This window comes from Daphnia carinata, chromosome 1 (assembly GCF_022539665.2).
Source record: "Daphnia carinata strain CSIRO-1 chromosome 1, CSIRO_AGI_Dcar_HiC_V3, whole genome shotgun sequence".
NCBI lineage: Eukaryota > Metazoa > Arthropoda > Branchiopoda > Diplostraca > Daphniidae > Daphnia > Daphnia carinata.
Window position 1 is genome coordinate 9,747,384 of NC_081331.1, and position 13,849 is coordinate 9,761,232.

At 45.1% G+C, this 13,849-nt stretch overlaps 3 protein-coding genes across 4 annotated transcripts; all 3 read right to left on the bottom strand.

The window, feature by feature from the left end:
* Positions 1-1,785: 1,785 nt before the first annotated feature.
* On the bottom strand, positions 1,786-4,169 carry LOC130695394 (collagen alpha-1(I) chain-like). Its single transcript, XM_057518543.2, has 5 exons — positions 4,074-4,169; positions 3,851-3,912; positions 3,503-3,777; positions 2,595-3,415; positions 1,786-2,527 (listed from the first exon to the last, which is right to left on the bottom strand). The coding sequence occupies exons 2-5, from the start codon at positions 3,860-3,862 to the stop codon at positions 1,977-1,979; spliced, it is 1,659 nt and encodes a 552-aa protein (XP_057374526.1). The 5' UTR covers positions 3,863-3,912; positions 4,074-4,169; the 3' UTR covers positions 1,786-1,976.
* Positions 4,170-6,511: 2,342 nt separating this feature from the next.
* Positions 6,512-8,540, bottom strand: LOC130695452 (collagen alpha-1(I) chain-like). 2 transcript variants are annotated; one of them, XM_057518590.2, is made up of 5 exons: positions 8,456-8,540; positions 8,234-8,300; positions 8,036-8,160; positions 7,170-7,972; positions 6,512-7,107 (listed from the first exon to the last, which is right to left on the bottom strand). In XM_057518590.2, exons 2-5 carry the CDS (start codon positions 8,243-8,245, stop codon positions 6,734-6,736), a joined length of 1,314 nt encoding a protein of 437 aa, XP_057374573.1. In that variant the 5' UTR covers positions 8,246-8,300; positions 8,456-8,540; the 3' UTR covers positions 6,512-6,733. The 2 variants fall into 2 exon arrangements, with proteins under 2 accessions (XP_057374573.1, XP_059353552.1); XM_059497569.1 differs by lacking the exon at positions 8,456-8,540 and having other exon boundaries at positions 8,237-8,260.
* A 1,791-nt stretch (positions 8,541-10,331) lies between these two features.
* LOC130695423 (collagen alpha-1(III) chain-like) lies at positions 10,332-12,917 on the bottom strand. Its single transcript, XM_057518566.1, has 5 exons — positions 12,824-12,917; positions 12,276-12,336; positions 12,010-12,209; positions 11,111-11,940; positions 10,332-11,045 (listed from the first exon to the last, which is right to left on the bottom strand). The coding sequence occupies exons 2-5, from the start codon at positions 12,285-12,287 to the stop codon at positions 10,522-10,524; spliced, it is 1,566 nt and encodes a 521-aa protein (XP_057374549.1). The 5' UTR covers positions 12,288-12,336; positions 12,824-12,917; the 3' UTR covers positions 10,332-10,521.
* Between the last annotated feature and the right edge of the window lie 932 nt (positions 12,918-13,849).

Below are 13,849 nucleotides of genomic sequence, written 5' to 3' on the forward strand. Positions count from 1 at the left end.
GCATACCGTAACAGTTGTCCAACATTATCACGTTAGTTCTGCTGATTCACTGTAATTTACAGTCAATTTCTTGGAACGTCCAATGATTGACGATTGAGAAAGTAGACTAAGTTCTGCTCGCGGATGCGAAAACTCGCTCATTGGGTCAAGGAATTTCTTTGCTATTCGAGTGCATCCTTCGAATTTACACCGACATCTCTAGCAGCAAAAATGCACTACATCCTTATCATCAGCAATAGCGTTGAAATGCATTGCGTTTTTTATTCGTGTACCGCGCTTTTTCAAGTACCCTTTTTATTAACTTGATTGCACCGAGAGCTCGGTGATCCGAATACTGCAGAGTTTAAAACCCGTGTTTACGTGGATACCTGCAGACATGGTGAGGTGCGTAACTGTAACAGTTCACAGTCAGTAATAAAGGCGTGTAAATATCTTCTATCGTGTTGGGGAGTGTCCAACGTCTAAAATGATGCGCCCCCGTATCATATTTGATGTTATACTAAGTCTATTGTTAGTAACAAGGACAATAGGGGCCAGGCTATCGTTTGGTTGTTTAGGATTATTATTTCAGAGTACCAATCATCTATCGAAAGTTTTTGAAAAATTCAAAATCGGGCTTATTTTGTCGGGCTTAAAATTTTGACATAGAATTCGACAGAACCCGCTATAACCCAATTTGAAGGTTGATTGAACATAAGATAATAATTTTACAGTTAACCACGTATGTATTTAAATAAAACGTAATCAATGTGCTTGTAGCGAAACCACCTTGAATTTGAATTAACTCACATCACGTTCCTTCAAATGCAAGACTGGTGCAGTAAGGCTTGGTTTACCAGCATTCCTGTACGTAGTCCCATGAATGATTGAGTAGTTAGTTACGCCCAGTGTCACATCTAGAACAATGCACAACTGCTTTCTATAGCCATCAATAACTATATTTATCGACGTTTCCTATTTTATAATACGTCAAAAAAAAAATGTCTCTAATACATGCATGGATTATTGATCTCCTCTGCGATTAGGCTCTATCTGTTTATCTATTCAATTATTATTTTAACGAGCAAAGAACCATTGGCTGTGATGTAGAAGAAATCTGGCCTCCAGTTAACTGACATTTCTCTACAAGCATTTTATATTTTTAGTTAACGCGTTCACATTGAAGAATTCACAAGTAAAGGCCATGCGGACCATCAAGCGTCTTGTAACTTTTTATAGGCTGGAAATACCCAATTCTGTAGACGGCCGAAAGAGGAGAACTTCAACGTACTATGTAGCTTTCTGTTATGTCGTTAACACATTCACAGTAAAAATCAAGAGAGCGAAACAAATTGAAACAAACTTTGTTGCTTTAGTGTAGGCCAGTGCAAAACTTTCCTCTACGAATATATGTATCTTATAACATCAATTCAAAGAATGCATAAAAGTTTCTCCTATGAAAAAAAAAAAAAACGAAAGTATACGCCATCATTTTCCTGTAGGGTCTTTCCCTGATTTTTGCAGCTTAGATTTAACGACATTAACTTTCGATCGGGCTGAAGTTTCTAACGTACTTGGAATTTTCCATGCTGTTGATGTATAAGCACATATAATTGGGCGCAGACTTTCCTCTCTGACACCCATAAGTAAAAATGAAAAAGCCTAAAATCAGAATGCCATGACTTGTGTGTGTGTGAAAATCACGTTACGCTATCACCTTTCTCTCACTCGCACTTTTGCGTGATTGAGTTGTAAAAACTTAATGATAGGTTTACTGTATAAGGAAATTTCGCAAAAGAAACGACATCGCTGTACATATATTGTGTATTTCAAGCAACGTAAATCTTTCTGTTAATATCAATCAGTTTGATAATATCGCAAAAAATGTGATTGTAATCCAATGACGATGAGGAACGTAAATGTTTAGTCATAGAATTCTGTGTAAAATGAATCTTCGTGTTGATACGCTTGTAGGATAGCGTTCGCTCTTCACTTGTTTATCGGCCGTAGGCGGATTGCAACGGCTGGAAGGAGGATTGTACTGAATCCGACCATGACGATTGGATAGGAGTGGACCAAGAGTGCTGTTGGGCCGGTGCTTGGTAAGCGGGCTGCTGGGCAGGTGCTTGGAAAACGAGTTGCTCAACTGGTGCTTGGTAAGCAGGTTGCTGTACTGGAACCTCAAAGGCTGGGGCTTGGATGGTGGTCACTGCACCAGCAGCTCCGGCCGGGCCAACTGGACCAGCAGGTCCTGGGCCACCGGGTGTGCCAGATGGTCCCTGAGGTCCAGGTCCGCCTTGAGGCCCGGGTCCACCTTGAGGTCCAGCAGGGCCAGGTCCGCCTGGGAAGCCTGGGGAACCTGGTTTACCTTGGGGTCCGGGTCCTCCTTGAGGTCCAGCTGGTCCTGGGCCACCGGGGCCGCCAGGGAAGCCAGGAGCACCGGGTTTACCTTGAGGTCCTACAGGTCCTGGGCCACCAGGGAAGCCAGGGGCGCCTGGAGCTCCATTGAAACCATCCTTGCCTGGTTTGCCTGGTTGTCCGGGTCCACCTGAAATTTAACATGATTGTGATGAATACTGATCGTATTGTCGAAACAGGTACGAGAATCGCAATACCTGGGAAACCGGGTCCGCCTGGAAGTCCGTCTTTGCCTGGAGCTCCTGGTCCGCCGGGGAAGCCGTCTTTGCCGGGTGCGCCGTTGAAGCCTGGGGATCCAACTGGTCCTTGAGGTCCAGCTGGGCCGGGTTGAGTGCTTGGGGCTCCAGGACGTCCATCTCTGCCAGGGCCTCCGGGGAAACCAGGAGTGCCAGCTTCACCTTTAGGTCCAGGGCCTCCGGGGAATCCGTTTGTGCCAGGTCGACCAGCAGGTCCAACTGGTCCGACAGGTCCGACAGGGCCAACAGGTCCTGGGCCACCAGGGAAACCAGGAGCACCATCTTTACCAGGGGCACCAGGAGCTCCAGCAGGTCCGGGTTGGTTAGAAGGCAAAGTGATACCAGGTGCACCGGGTTGACCTTTAGGTCCTGGGCCTCCAGGTGCTCCGTTGAATCCATCTCTGCCAGGGGCTCCAGGAGCTCCGTTAAGGCCAGGTGCTCCGTTAAAACCAGCAGCGCCCTTAGCTCCGGGGAAACCAGGTCCTCCTGGGGCACCAGGGGCTCCGTTTGATCCACGTTCGCCAGCCGGTCCTGGTCCACCAGGAGCGCCGTTAAGGCCAGGTGGGCCTTGTGGTCCGGGGTTACCTGGAGTTCCGGGATTGCCAGCATTACCAGTTTCTCCCTTAGGTCCAGCAGGTCCTGGTGCTCCGGGTGGGCCAGGTGGTCCGACTACTGTAGCTTGTTGAGACTGGCTAAAGCCACCATTGAAAGAACTTCCATCACCGCCGGGTTGTCCTGGTGGGCCTGGTGGGCCAGCAGGTCCCTTAAGCCATGGCAGATATCTATTGAAAAAAAAAAAATGAAGCGTGAATATCCTTTTGTTTTGCGATGACACTTCCGTGAAGCCATGCAAATCAATAGATCATTACTCGATGAATTTTTCCCATTGGCGCTGAATTTCTTCAATTTGAGGCCGTTCTGCAGTTTCGATAGCTCCGCTCGATGCTCCCCATTGGCCAGACGAGATCTGAGGTGTTGCTTCAACGTGTTGATGAGTAGTGTCAAAGTGGGTATTGGTAAATTCAACTGGGCTCAATGATGCCCATTGTGAAAACGATACATCTTGAGGAATTTCAACAGCTTGCGGAGCAGGGCCGTACTGCGGAGCAGCAAAGGCCGTCAAAGCCAAAACAGGAAGAATCAACTGCAACATCAAAAACGCAATGTCCATCTGAATTTCGTTTCGCATATATTAAGGTGACTCAAATAAAACTTACTGCGGCCTTCATGGCTTGTTAATTGTTGGTGTTGTGTTGGCTGATTTGATACGGCTATACGTCTATTGTCATGAAAATCAAACATGTATCATTTCAATTTTTTGAAAAGGATCTTTAAAGCTTTTTTCTTTTAAAATTGAATCAATGTTTTTTTTTTTTGTTTTCCAATGCATTGCAAGCTTACAATTACAAATGAAGACTTTGATGTTGCTCAATTGTTTACCTCAGGTAGATGCTTCTCAATTCACCACCGACTCAACACTGATCTTAGACAGCCGAGCTGCAGCCTTTTAAATGCCCGGCTAGAGCCGAGCGAATGCGAGAGAAATGTGACGTAACCCAAAGGTGAAGACGAGAGCTAGGGGGATAGGACATGCAACGTATCCACGTAGGTAAAAGTAGAAATCTTAACTACAGAGAAAGAAAAGAAAGTGCAAGAATAACGCATTACGAAGAGACCAGGCAGTCTATCAGATCCCATTTTTTTTCCCCGATGTTGACACCATTTCCCCTTCTCTTCGTGAGCTATACTTCTCGACTCCAGAGAGTTCCAATGAAAAAGAAAAAAACGCATCACGGTATACAAGATTGATAATGAAAAAAAAAAGCTTTCACCTTTTGATGTGCAACACCTGGTTGAAATATTCTTTAAAAAACGATTATAGTGCTGGATTAACACAATGAAAAGAAGATGGTTCTTTTTTCGAATAAATATGGAGAGTTATAATAAATTTTCACCTTTATATTATTCAAATTTTATGCAAATTTTTGTTATTTTGAATACACACGAATGGTAAGATCACGTTTACTTCCGATGCGGGAGCATAAAAAGGACCTTTTTTATTTTTTAAAATGTTAATAGTTATTTTTTTGAATAGTGCAATTCTAAAAGAGGTTTATGAGCTGGGCAATTGCAAAAATGGTTTATGACGTTAACGAAGAACTGGAACATTTTACCCAATCAGGTTGTTCTCTCATTTCCTTTGCTATGGCCAATGACCGCGTGAATCAGCATATGAACATGCTATACGATATGACGAAAGCCACAGCTTACCGAAGCAGCAAAAATGTAATCCCGGGAAGGGTGATGTGATCTAGGGTAATACCTGAGGTCTTGAGAGCTATATATAAAAGTGAAATCTAAGTTAATGGGAAAAGAAAAAAAAAAGAAGGTAGATGTACAAGTGACGAAAGGACCAACAGCCCCGGAGAATTCGTTTCCCGCATGTCGGACAGCTTGACTCTCTCTTTTTGCTTTGGAATTTTTTTTTTTTTCAAAATCTTTTTAATTCAATTATAAATGGACTGTCAAAATTCACCGAATGTTGCTCTCTAAAAACTATGTTCTTCGCTACTTTCCCAACATTTTTTCGTATTTTTTTTTTTTTTTAATGTTTGTTATTTCTCATTAGTCGAATGGAATGAAGTTGTAATAAAACATTCGGTTTAAAGTTACAACTTGTTTAAGAATTAGAACCGCGCTACATTTGAAAGGGGGAAATGCTGATTAAGTTTTCTTTCCGTGTCGCGTTTCCACTCAAGGCGGTTCCGAACTCAACTGTTTCGCGGCCTACTAGAGAAAATTGGGGGCGGAACGATTCTCGTAAATTCAGCCATTCCGAAACTCAACATTTTGCAACGAAGCCAGAAAGTTTGCCCCCAGGATTCGTGATTGACTGTAAATTTACAGACAGGTGCGAGCGCTCTGCTAGCCATTGGTAAAAAGCATAAAACGTTAAGATTAGAATTGGGTAATATAAAGGCCATAATTCTATCATTTGGGCGGAATGAGGAACGCTCGTTTCTCACAAACCGGGCTGACAGGTATTTTCTAAATGTCATCAGTTTTGCGCTACTTGTAGAATGTCTGCGAAATGGATTTTTTTTTTTTACCTTGGGAGATTAGCAAACTCTCCAATCATCTCTCTGCACTTCTTACGAATCCTGGAGAGAAAAAAAAAACCGCAGTGAAAACGCTTCAGCAAACAACTCAACATCTAAACCAATTGCGGTCATCAAATTTCAATATCGTTTCTGCATCGGATACTATACAAAAGAGGTGGTACACCTGATGAAGTAATCTTTTCCTTTAAGGGTACACTGTAAGGTTACCTGTAGAATGGGAAAATGTTTTTATTTCCCAAATTCGGAGATGAGGTGAAACTGGAACAAGGTAAACAAAACAAGATAATGCAATGAAGTGAAACCAGACATGTTTGACAAAATTCCCCGCCTTTTAACTGAGATTGCTTGGTATCAACGATGTGTATGATACGTCGATAAACTATGTGAGTCGACGAGCGTTTCTCTCTTCATTTTGATGTCTCATAATAAATTCGTCTCGTTCTAACAAGCAAAACAATGTCATGTAAACAATTTTCACAGACTATTTTACTGATTTCTTGGACTAGACATGGGCCAGCTGTCCTACAGACGTGGGTGTAAATACCTTTCACTGCATTCCTTGTTTTTACTGTTCCTTATCATGCCGTATGAAACCGGCTTTGCTGTAGAAAAAAAGAAAGCCAAACGGGCAAAAGAGGACGCAAAGAAGAGGACACGACAGTTTAGCATATCTTGTCTACCAATAGATTTTTCATTTCTGTTGTGTTTTTTTTTTCGTAAAACAATTGCAATGATTTGATGACATGTTGCACATGATTTTCGCGAATGATATAGGGTTCTTTATATTTTCAAAGGCTCGCAAAATGATCTTTGTTCAATTTACACAAGCACTTTGCAAGAAACAAAAATAAAAATATATCTGTGAATGTGTTGATGAGTCTTTCGTTAATATGAACATGCCGAACAGTTCTAGGGCATTAAAGCTGGTTGGGAAAATTGGTGGCACGTTATCAGCTTGGATGAGCTAACATTAACCACTTAATAGTAGCCTTGTTTGTAGACTGGGGCGTTGTTGTATGGAACAGGTCCGGGGGGTCCAGGGCGACCAACGGGTCCAACAGGTCCAGGAGCTCCATTATCGCCAGCTTTGCCAACTGGTCCGACGGGGCCGACTGGGCCAACGGGACCAACGGGGCCAGTTGCTCCAGGGTAGCCAGCAGGGCCGGTTTTACCTTCTGGTCCAGCAGGGCCAACAGGGCCAACTGGGCCTACTGGGCCAGGGCCGCCAGGGTATCCAGTAGGTCCTTGTTTGCCTTGAGAGCCTTGAGGTCCAGGACCTCCAGGGGCTCCTGCGGGACCAGGGCCGCCGGGGTAGCCATCCTTACCTGGTTTACCTTGTTCTCCTTGTGGGCCTACAATGCATTAACACAATGTACTTCATCGTTATTAATTACAGTTTTAAACAACCACATACCTGGGGCACCTGGAGCGCCATTAAGTCCGTCTTTTCCTGGGCCACCGGGCAAGCCGTTAACACCGTCTTTTCCAGAAGCGCCGTTGTAACCTGGAGGACCAGCGGGTCCTCGGGGTCCGACAGGGCCGTTGCTACCAGGGGCACCGTTCAGTCCGTCTTTGCCTGGGGCTCCGTTGTAGCCAGGAGTGCCGGGTTCGCCCTTAGGACCAGGTCCGCCAGGGTAACCAGGAGCACCATCTTTGCCAGCAGGTCCTTGAGGTCCACGGGGTCCAGCAGGTCCAACGGGTCCAGTTGCACCGGGTGCACCAGGAGCTCCATCTTTGCCGGGGTATCCAGGTGCGCCAACGGGTCCAGGGATCTTGGATTGAACAGTGACACCAGGTGCACCAGCTTCTCCTTTAGGTCCAGCAGGTCCAGGTGCTCCGTTGTATCCGTCTTTGCCAGGGGCTCCAGGGGCTCCGTTAAGGCCTGGGGCTCCGTTGAATCCAGCTTCTCCCTTAGCTCCGGGGTAGCCAGGGGCTCCAGTGGCTCCTGGGGCTCCATCAGCACCTCGTGCACCGGGCTCTCCTTGAGCACCTGGAGCACCATCAGCACCAGGTTTTCCTTCAGCTCCAGGAGCGCCATTGGCTCCTGGGGCACCAGTGTCTCCCTTTTCGCCTTTAGGTCCAGCATAACCCTGTGGGCCTGGTTGGCCTGGAGGTCCAGCGACGTATTTAGCATCACCATAGCTAGCTGCTCCAGGAGCTCCAGCTGGACCTTGAGGTCCTTGGGGTCCAGCAGGTCCTCTCAACCACGGAAGGTACCTTAATTATAAGATGCAAATTTTATGACATGTCGTTTTTGAATTCTTTTTGATTGCAACTTACTCAAGGAAGCGTTCCCATTGCTTTTGAATCTCCTGAAGCTCGTAGTTGTCAACGGATGAAATCTGTGCACGTTGATATTGGGGAGCAGCTAATGCGGCCGCGAAGAGGCATGTTAGAACGATAGCCTAAAAACAACACGAAAACATAATTCAACAAATGATGTCACGTGTTCCTCGACGTTCGTTTCGATCAACTTACAACTGCCTTCATGATTGTCTGAATGGAGATACTTCCAAAGTAAAAAGTTTGTTGTAAAGGTCGACTTCTGAAAGCAAAACGGATATTGTTTAAAATGTGTATAGTTAAATGGCAGCAATGAACGGAAATGGAAAAAACTAAATCACTTGTTTGGATTCTTCTTTAATTAAGTTTCAATAACAAATTGGGTTGTTAAAGATGGCGAAAGAAAAACTGTCCTACCTTTAGAACTGCTGTTTCTTTTTTCGCTGCTGGACGAATGCTGATTAGAAAAAGGGTGATGGCGTGCCTTTTAAACCATCGAGTGCTCCAATTGAAAGCGATAGAAAATTGAACCAGTCACGAAAACACACCCGCTAAACTTGTAAATGCAAGGCCATAAACAGGTTGACGGGCTAAAGCAAAATCTGTTCTGCAGTCACTCACAGAAAGTGAAAGGTTAACATCATAAATGTATCAAACGAATACAATACTTTATAGGAATCAGAGTGAAAGGCCGATAGTGGAAACAAACAAGCGCGTTATCTGTTTTATATGCACAGTTGATCTTGATTACCCAAACCTGCTTGCCAACGACATGAAGATTGCTTTCTTTCTTCTTGGCAATTCTCATCTGTCCAGATTGAGGCTTAAAGATACATATACTTGAGGGGAATTCCGAAAGATCTTTTGCAATTTAAATATTATTCATTGACAGTAACGTGTTGCCTGACCGTTGTCCCTTGTCCGTAAGTAAAGAAAGGCCTGTTTCAACGCGAGTAGAAAGTAAATTAGCGAAAAAATTAAAGGCGTAATGATTGCTGTGATTGCTGGTGGTCCGATTTCTTTTAATGAGATGACGTGAAATAGCATTGTGCTGTGTGTGTTGTGGGAGAAAGTGCATTGTTATTCTTAGATAAAAAAAAAAATTAAAAAGCTGCCCAACCTTCTTTCACCTGTTGGAAGAGCTACTCGTCAAGCCACTCCGTTTCAACATCCTTTGTTTTCTTTCGGATTTTTTGTGCTGATTAATCTTCTGAAATAGGGCGTGTTTGTAACGGAGTCATCTTAGAAATAACTATAGTTTAGTATTAAAGCGCGTAGTTGTCTTTAACGCGGTGAAGCTGCCAGTAATTAATGAAAAACTATGGGATGGCGGGGAATTTCAGTTGGCATTGAATTGAAATTTCATGGTGACAATCAATCTCCATTGATAAGGGCACAGTCCACCTGTGATTCATAGTTTATGGGTCCTTCAAACTCAGAGTGGATACGAAGGGACAATTTTAATCCCATTTTATTTAAGACTGGTTGATTACTGGTAAAACTAATATCTTATTCGGAATCAGCGTTTAATTTTGGTTATGGAAAATTAAGTTTAATCGAATTCCAAGTCATTCAAGTTTTTGCACAAAAGTCGGGCTTAAATTTGGTCTCGTTTGGATTTCACATAAGATCGAAATACAATTAATTATGCACGATTTCCATTCAAAATTAAACGAGGATCACGAAAATCGACTTAGTTTTTACTTGTGACTTATAGTTTTTGAGCTATTTGGTTTTTCCAAAAAGTGGGTCAAATGGCGTTCCGCGCATTTCAACACGAGCTCTTGCATGCAAATTCATCGTGTCTCAAAGTTCTTTTGCTCTTTACATCAAGTTAGGTGCTACCGTAATATGACTGGTATGAATTCCAAAGTAACCAATTAAACCATATTGCGAAAAACCAACACGGGCCACGTTAATAATATGGTTGAGCAACCCTTACACGAAACTATTTCCGTTTTCTATCTCTGTGAAGCAAAAGGGCTTTCACAATGTAGATGCATAATAAGGGAATTCTTCGTTAAGATACGGGTGTTTTGGCCTTTCAAAAGCGGGCATTCAAAATCCTATATGACAGCGAGCATCAAGCAAGAACATTTCTGTTTTGCTTTCTCATGTGATGAAACTCACATCAGAGCCAACTAACACCCGTTATAACCATTTTTAGTGTATGCTACTTGTTCGTGTGATTTCTGGTTTGCTAGCATGTTTAGACTTTCTTCGAGTATCGCAGTTACTTTCTCTATATAAAATTTTTGTTTTGTTTCGGAAAGTAAAAGTTGCAGTAGCACCATTATGTTGTACATGTTTGTATATTAAAAAGCACTTCACATTTTTCAGTGTACATCAATTAACTTTGAAAATGGAAGTGATCATTTTATGACGTGAGGAATGTAGAATTATTAGCAATATAGTTTCTTCTTAAGAGGTGTTCGTTTGAATGTACAAACGCTGACGTTCAGCCGTTAGTTCAGTGAGACAGTTTATCGTCCGTAGGCGGATTGCAATGGCTGGAATGAGGACTGAGCGGGAGCCGACCACGACGACTGAACTGGGGCGGACCAAGATTGCTGTTGGGCCGGTGCTTGGTAAGCGGGCTGATGGGCAGGGGCTTGGTAAGCGGGTTGCTCAACTGCAACTGGGTAGGCTGGGGCTTGAACGGTGGTCACGGCACCAGCAGCACCGGCCGGGCCAGCTGGGCCAGCAGGTCCTGGGGCACCGGATGTGCCAGCTGGTCCTTGAGGTCCTGGTCCTCCTTGGGGTCCAGGTCCTCCTTGAGGTCCAGCTGGGCCAGGGCCGCCGGGGAAGCCCGGTGCACCTGGTTTACCTTGTGGTCCCGGTCCTCCTTGAGGTCCAGCTGGTCCTGGGCCACCAGGGCCGCCAGGGGCGCCAGGAGCACCGGGTTTACCTTGAGGTCCTACAGGTCCTGGGCCACCAGGGAAACCTGGGGCTCCTGGGCCTCCGTTAAGACCGTCCTTTCCAGGTTTGCCTGGTTGTCCGGGTGCGCCTAAATTTAAAGATAAAAGAATTAGGTAAGTCAAACATTATGCGAGGACGTACGAGTTCGAATACCTGGGAAGCCAGGTCCACCGGGGAGTCCGTCTTTGCCTGGAGCACCGGGACCGCCAGGGAAACCATCTTTGCCAGGAGCGCCGTTAAAGCCAGGTGGTCCTTGAGGTCCTTGTGGGCCAGGTGGGCCGGGTTGTCTGCTTGGTGCGCCGGGTAGACCATCCTTGCCAGGGGCTCCAGAGAAGCCAGGGGTTCCAGCTTCTCCTTTAGGGCCAGGGCCTCCAGGGAATCCATTGCCGCCAGGTCTACCGGCAGGTCCAACTGGTCCTTGAGGTCCTTGGGGTCCAGCGGGTCCAGGGCCACCTGGGAAGCCAGGAGCTCCATCTTTACCAGGGGCACCAGGGGCACCAGCAGGTCCGGGTTGGTTGGAGGGCAACGTGATACCAGGAGCGCCAGGTTCGCCTTTAGGTCCTGGGAATCCAGGTGATCCGTTGAAACCGTCTTTGCCAGGGGCTCCAGGAGCTCCGTTAAGGCCAGGTGCTCCGTTGAGACCAGCAGCGCCCTTAGCTCCGGGGAAACCAGGTCCTCCTGGGGCACCAGGGGCTCCGTTTGATCCACGTTCGCCAGCCGGTCCAGGTCCACCAGGCGCGCCATTGAGGCCAGCTGGTCCTTGTGGTCCGGGGTTGCCGGGAGTTCCGGGATTGCCAGCATTTCCAGTTTCGCCTTTAGGTCCAGCAGGTCCTGGTGGGCCCGGTGGGCCAGGAGGTCCTACTACTGTGGTTTGTTGAGGTTGGCTATAGCTGCCACCATAACCACCACCAGAACTTCCGCCTGCACCAGGGAGACCAGGTGGGCCTGGTGGACCAGCAGGTCCCTTCAGCCAAGGCAGGTACCTTTAACCAAAGAACACATTAGTTATTTTGCAAATTGCTATGGGATAAACTGATCATTTTGAAACTTACTCGATGAATTTAGCCCATTGTCGCTGGATTTCTTCAATTTGGGGTCTTTCCTCAGCAGGGTAAGCGTTGACATTGTTTCCATAAGGGTTAAGTGATGCCCACTGTTCAGCCGAGACTTGAGGGGCTGGCTCTACTGCCTGTGGAGCAGGTCCATACTGCGGAGCAGCGACCGCCATCGCAACCAAAACCGGAAGAATTGCCTAATAATTTAAATTGAATTTGTTTAACTTCCATCCAAGCTGACTTCTGAAAAACTATCTACTTACTACTGCCTTCATGGCGAACTGTTTTATCGGCCGCTTTGCCTTGACTGATGAATTCCAACGTCTAGAAGCAAAACAAAATATTAGCACATTTCATCTCATTCATTTCCTTATAACTATCATTTAAATGAATCTAGTGCACTAATTGTTTCTAACGAACTCAGGGGGCGTGGGCAGAAGCTGCGTGCATCTGCCGATGGCAAGTCAAGCATTAACCTACTTTCGCTTTCTCCCGAACTTTGAGGTCTACGAACCTCAGACAGCCGAACGAGAAAGTAATGGAAATGAAATCATGACATGACTCTTTAACTGCAAGGCCATATTGATTTCGATTTCAATATTGTTTGATTCAATAATCAATGTTTTTTTTTTTGTCATACTAATGAGTTACAACGAAAAAAATATGCGCAATAAGAGCAATGCGCATTTAATGATTAATTTTCGTGATATACATCTACGGCTAGCGAGAAGCCAGCCCAAATTGAAATCGTAGATTTAAAATGAATACTTTTAAGAAGTTCAGATATGATATTTGGAAATGAAGCTCCTACCTTTCCAAAGATGTTTCTCAAAGCACAGACGGCTGAATACTGACCATTGACGGCCGGACGTGGGCCTTTTAAACACGCGCGCGGTCTAGTGAAGGTGAAAGAAGAAAACGAAATTCACCGGTAACATCCCGATGCGCCTGTTAGACAGACAGGCCTTGAGGGCGGATGAGAGCTGGGCGAATCACACTATCTTCCGTATTGTGTGCTGTGGCGTTGTTTAACATAAAAGTGAAAGGTTAAGGAAGATGGGAGAAAGGAAAGAAAGGGGTGTAGACATAAGCAACAAAACGAACGAATAGAATCAGAGAACCTTATACCTAACTGGACAGTAACCGATGCATACGTGACCCAAATCTCTTCTTTCTTCGAAAATTACCTCTTTCAGTCGGCTGTCGGAACTCAACGGGCAACAGGATCTCTTTTCGTTGCCAAATAAAGCATTTTACGATTCAATTTTGGTATTTTGGTTTCGCGACTTCCTTTTAGCAAGACCCGCTCTTTTATCACCGATCGGCTGTTTGACGGTAGCGTCAAATACAATCAAAATTTAGCGCTGAAATACAAGAACGTGGACAGCCTGCATATAACTCAATGGTTGCAGTATAAAAGTATTTGAATTTGCTTTCAAATGTTGCTGATTTTTCCCAAAGGAAATTCTTTCGTTATTTTACTTCCAACTACCCTTAGAAAGAGTTTCCTCTTTGAAAAAAAAAAGGAAAAGAAACTTGTCGTGCACTTATTTCGCTAATCTCGCTTTCTAACGTCATTTTCCGACAAGCGAATTCTTTTGTACACGAAATACAAAATATGGCCCGGGGTTCTTAAATGATGGATATGCAACCCTCCCAGTTCTATGTCGGCGTATAACATCATGCAATCAACTAAACTGGGTATGTGAACCAGACGGTGAAAGCGATGGTTGGGGTTCGTTTAGTCTTGAAACTACCAGGCGGTTCGTAGCCAGTGGCGCCTCGAGATCTTTTAACGGAAAGCCCACGATGTGGAAACAAGAGTTCATCAGGGCTG

Coding starts and splice junctions, on each gene's coding strand:
- LOC130695423 (XM_057518566.1), bottom strand. Junction 11,941..12,009: donor CAATGGGCTAAATTCATCGA/GTAAGTTTCAAA, acceptor CTTTGGTTAAAG/GTACCTGCCTTGGCTGAAGG. Junction 11,046..11,110: donor CGGTGGACCTGGCTTCCCAG/GTATTCGAACTC, acceptor CTTTAAATTTAG/GCGCACCCGGACAACCAGGC.
- LOC130695452 (XM_057518590.2), bottom strand. Junction 7,973..8,035: donor CAATGGGAACGCTTCCTTGA/GTAAGTTGCAAT, acceptor CTTATAATTAAG/GTACCTTCCGTGGTTGAGAG. Junction 7,108..7,169: donor TGGCGCTCCAGGTGCCCCAG/GTATGTGGTTGT, acceptor AATGCATTGTAG/GCCCACAAGGAGAACAAGGT.
- LOC130695394 (XM_057518543.2), bottom strand. Junction 3,416..3,502: donor CAATGGGAAAAATTCATCGA/GTAATGATCTAT, acceptor TTTTTTCAATAG/ATATCTGCCATGGCTTAAGG. Junction 2,528..2,594: donor AGGCGGACCCGGTTTCCCAG/GTATTGCGATTC, acceptor GTTAAATTTCAG/GTGGACCCGGACAACCAGGC.